Here is a 4721-nt window from a genome sequence, read left to right as displayed (position 1 = left end):
CTTGTTTTTTAATGCATGTAACATCCTGTTGAACCATGGTTTAGACGCGTTCGTGCGGAGGGTGAGCAGTGGTATATGATGGTGTACTCATTCCAGTAAACTATTTTTGAACAAAACCCAGTTATCGTTGGCCGAACGCTGAGAAAATGTCGGAAGATATGTGTCACAAAAGGATTGTAACCCGGTATTAATGGCATTGTAGTCAGCGCGGTTATAATCAAAAATACGTTTATGTGTTTGTGCACGTGCGCATGAAGGCATGGAAATCGTGAAATTAAGCAGTTCGTGATCACTGAAGCCATCAGAATAAGAGATAGGGCTTATATTGTCTGGGACTGACGAGAAGACGAGATCAAGCTTATTCCCTATTGGAAAAAAAGGCAATGATGGGAATATTGGAAACCAACACTGGAAACCTTGGTGGATTATGGTAATGGAAAATACGTTGGAATGACTGGGCATGTTGGAATGTCTGAGCACGTTGGAATGGCTGGGCACGTTGGAATGACTGGGCACGTTGGAATGACTGGTCATGTTGGAATGATTGGGCAGGTTGGAATAATTGCCAGCGTAATAAACAAATAATAATGACGTGAAAACGGTTGGTGTCGGTACGCTGGATGTTCAAAAGTTAAGCTTGTACACGTTGGTATTGATGACAGCCCCAAAAATTGACTGGAATCTTAGAATGGCAGTAGTCCTTCCTTATTTTTGGCAATCTGAACATTGTAGCTGGCATGCACTGCATATGTTTAAAAAAACGCCATCGCGTTTGAATTGCTTAAGGCGAACCCTCTTTATTTGGGGATTCCAGATCTCTCTGGTTTATTCTTTGTACGCTCTCCACGCCGGGCGGCTTCTACGAAGAAGCTTCGCAGGTACTTTCTTACAGCAGCCACCCGCACTTCCGCTGGTGGTGCTGGAGCCGGATGTGCAGCCACAAACTTGGTGAAGTAGTCTGAAAGACAAATAACAAATATATATGCTTCTTTGTTTGTCTCAATGGTAACACCAACATTAATGATTTAAAAACCTGTTGAATATTTAACTGCAACAAATTAATTAGATCTAGATACTTTAAGGAGTACAGCCATCAATTTCACTTGCATGTTTTCTTTGCTTAGATTACTATACATGGACCATCGCACCATATTCACTGCAATTTAATTTATAGTCGAGCCCATTTATAATGGCCGCAATTACAACAAACACTTCGTAATGCAAAAGAGGCAAAAAAAGATAAGTAAAATATTTGCCCGTCTTCTTTTGCCTCTCAGTGGTGAATACAACTCGTCGAATTTGTGTTTGTCACCTTTGGCCATGTCATAGCTCACAATGCCCGACACGTTCGCGGCAACTTGCACCGTCACGCTTGCAGACTGGCTCGCGCGGGCGCCACAACACCGTTGACACATCGACCTGCCTGCGCAGTGAGGTCGTCGCGCCTTGCCAGCAGCTGATTTCGTTCACTCAAGCCACGGTTGAGAGCAGCACAATCGTGCCGTGCGAATGCGCTAATCACGTGATTTTTTTTTGTATTTCGCGGGCTATCTTTGGAGCTCGGAAAAAAGATACACGTGAGGTTTTCTTTACCGAAAATAGATGGAATGGGGGTTTCTGAAGGTGCTCTCCAACTTTGCCATTCACAATTTCTGTCTAAAGTCAATATTTACGTATTTAGAAAAATTATCTTAATTGCTAATTAATTAATTGCAAAACAAAAAATTGTCCATGATGCGTAAGCCTGTTGGTTGATATATGTAAGTGGTTTCCCTGGCCTACCTCAAATATGTTATTTTTTAACCCTCGGCCAAAATTAGCGTGGACACCCTGTAAAAGAGCATTAGTACTGTGTCTCAGTCACAATGAACGACCATGGCCGCACCACTCGGTTGTGCCGTACAAGGTGCCAACTCCACATCCCGAACGGAAAAATCACACTTCCCGGAACTGAACGGAGAAATCACGTGTACAGACACATGGAAAATGAGCACTGGCAACAGAATGGCAAGGCGCTTTAAAAAAACATGCACGACAAGCTAGTCAGCATTGTAAAACAGCACTAGGTTGCCTCGGATCACTAGCTGAGAAGCTCCAAAGACTAAGCATATCAAGAAACAAACATTCGCCATAGTCATACAAAAATAAAACACAAAAGTATTGATGTTTCAGCACAGCACAACTACAGTGGTGCTGAAATTTCAATGCTTTTATGTTCTTTTTTTTCTTGTATGACTATGGAGTGTGTTTCTTGATATGCTGAATTTCCCTCACCAGATGGGTTTCTGTCGAACTCTCAACTATGCTCTAAAGATGAAACTACAAAACTGCACTCTTTCTTAGCTGATTGACATGCCTGCCAGAGGTCCACGAGGAACAATGTAATATGCAACTCAGGCCCGAGGTTGAATACATGGCACACTCAATTGTCAAGGAGGTCACACTTAGACATGGCGTCTTTGGGAGCTGTCCAAATCAACGGTTCCAAGACCCGCAGTGTCTGAATTTGCAAACATCCTATCCCACAGACTTTATGAGCATAGGCCAGGACACCTGCAGCAGTCCAAATTTTCTGAATCTGAGAACTCAGAAAAGTTTACAGCACTCCCATTTCTGAGGTTTGCTGTTAGAAACAATGTTTACTCTACTAGTTTGTTTTCAATTTCGTGACCCATGCATTTCAATGACGTTTTCTGTTGTTGCACTACCACTGTGGTAACCAATAAAGCATGTCTTTCACTGTGATGCAGGCTTCCATGAGACGAAGTATAAAATTCAGACGCTATGCCAAAAGCTGTGCCTTGTAGAGGAAGTCAGCAAGCCTAGCATTTTATAAAAAACCAGAGCATCAAAAAGCGTTACACCTCTAGGGATGAGTGCAGCCCATTTTTTCACTAACGTGGCTACTTTACTGGTATGATTAGGTCAATAGCCTAGTAGTGATGCTTGGTCTGAAGTGCAGCACTGGATGGTCTTCAAACTTCATGGCAATATGCATCCGACCTAGTCAAGCTGTCAAAAATTGGAACACAAGGCCTCCATTGCTTCAGAGGTGTTTTTTGTTAACATTGGAAACTTTCTATGCTGACACTATGCACGAAAGACGTGACACCGAAAGACTAGAAATGAAATAAAAGAGAACAAAACAAGGAAGCATATAACAGTACTTTTGGTTTTGATACCAGAAAGCCCCGCTAGGTTTAACTTTTAAATATTAATGCAGTCTTCCAGTAACGTTTGCTTACTTGTCAATGCCCGCACTTTTTCAGGCGTTGCTGGCACTTTTGATGAAGCGCCGAGCATAGTCCGGCAGGCCTGGCCGGTAAGGCTGCGCACGGCTGCCTCTTCCGTGCTCCACAGCTGCCTGGCGATTTCCAGGCAGCACTTACTATCTGAAGTGTTCCTCATTATCCACGCCCACTTCTCGGGGGGAATGGCCATGGCCTGCACAATGCATGCAACAAAATATTAATGCTACCAATTTCTCCTGAAACAGCATCTCGAAATCAGGCTTCAGGAAAAAAACATGGTATACACTTTATAGCAGGAAGTGTGTCTTCAGTCCTAAGCTTGGCAAACCTTGCTAAGAAAATCTGGTGATGACAAAAGCAACTGTATCATGCTGTGTTAATATTCAACTTCGGTAGGCACATCCATGTGCATTCATATATTTACTAAACTTAAGGCTGCTGAACTACTTTGAAGAAACTATTCCTTGTATGATGAGCAACACAGCTTACTGCTGCAATTTCTTGCAGGTCACTCGCACTTATGTAGTTTCGAAATTAAAATGCATAACTGCAAAGTAATACATAATAATCTCATGTAAGTGCTGCACCCGTATACGCCGCATCCTGTTTTTTTGACTAGATAAGAAAAAAGATTTTTTTTTATTTCTGCATAGTCTGCACCTTCAAAATTTACATCGGAAGTAAAAAATACCTTGCAGCCCTTACACAAGTTTATACGGTACTTTAAATAGAAATGCTTTAGAAGCTATGAATATGCATCCGTTAATTGAAAATAAAATGCATTATTATTCACTTATGTATAGCACGTAAAATACCAACTGCTATTCAGGATCACCTGCGCATTGGCTGCCTGCAAATAGCTGGGTGATGGCCCAGATGAAATGCCATCAGGGCTGTGGGACCCGCCACCTACGGATCCATGTTCCTCTGAAAGAATTCAACATGAAGAACATGACTTCATGAAACCATTAACACTTCATGAACGCTACATAAACACAGAGATTAGATTAATTTTTGCCTCAGGGAGGGGGGTTGCAGACAAAACCCATTCATAATGTGTGTGTGATACTCAGTCATGCCACTCCTCCACTTGACAAAATGTTAATACTTGCATAATCTGCAGGAAACATAGCCTGGTCCGAGCAGCACGAACAAGTATATGAACACAAAGTACAATGCAACACATTCTGTCACTGACTGGGTAGTAACAGCAAAGTAAGGAACTGTCGGTTCGGACAAAAGCCATAACATGCCAGTACTACAGTAAAACCTCAATAATCTCGTCCCTGTTGAATTCAGAAAAGTGGTATGGTCCTTGATAACACCCATGTCAGGCTTGGCGCCAGAGGCTTGATTCAGGCACTGAACAGCTGATCTAACCAAGCCCAGCTGCACGTTGTTTCGTATGCAGATTCACATTTCCCACATGATTTGGCATTCCCTGGGTAGTGCATGAACACTCAACTATTC

The 4721-nt window shown here is 42.4% G+C and overlaps 1 protein-coding gene across 1 annotated transcript; it reads right to left on the bottom strand.

The window, feature by feature from the left end:
* Positions 1-797: 797 nt before the first annotated feature.
* LOC149325813 (uncharacterized) lies at positions 798-4140 on the bottom strand. The gene is made up of 3 exons (XM_089564394.1): positions 4087-4140; positions 3246-3444; positions 798-958 (listed from the first exon to the last, which is right to left on the bottom strand). Exons 2-3 carry the CDS (start codon positions 3439-3441, stop codon positions 798-800), a joined length of 357 nt encoding a protein of 118 aa, XP_089420520.1. The 5' UTR covers positions 3442-3444; positions 4087-4140.
* Positions 4141-4721: the final 581 nt, after the last annotated feature.

Source organism: Amblyomma mixtum, chromosome 10 (assembly GCF_055824585.1).
Source record: "Amblyomma mixtum isolate Tamu chromosome 10, ASM5582458v1, whole genome shotgun sequence".
Classification (NCBI taxonomy): domain Eukaryota; kingdom Metazoa; phylum Arthropoda; class Arachnida; order Ixodida; family Ixodidae; genus Amblyomma; species Amblyomma mixtum.
This window is presented reverse-complemented; position numbering and strand designations above follow the sequence as displayed.

What these genes read in the sequence shown, in the direction of transcription:
- LOC149325813 (XM_089564394.1), bottom strand. Translation starts at nt 3,441, where the DNA reads ATGGCCATTCCCCCCGAGAAGTGGGCGTGGATAATGAGGAACACTTCA. An exon ending in AAAAGTGCGGGCATTGACAA is followed by an intron (nt 959 to 3,245) that starts GTAAGCAAACGT and finishes TTTGTCTTTCAG; the next exon opens with ACTACTTCACCAAGTTTGTG.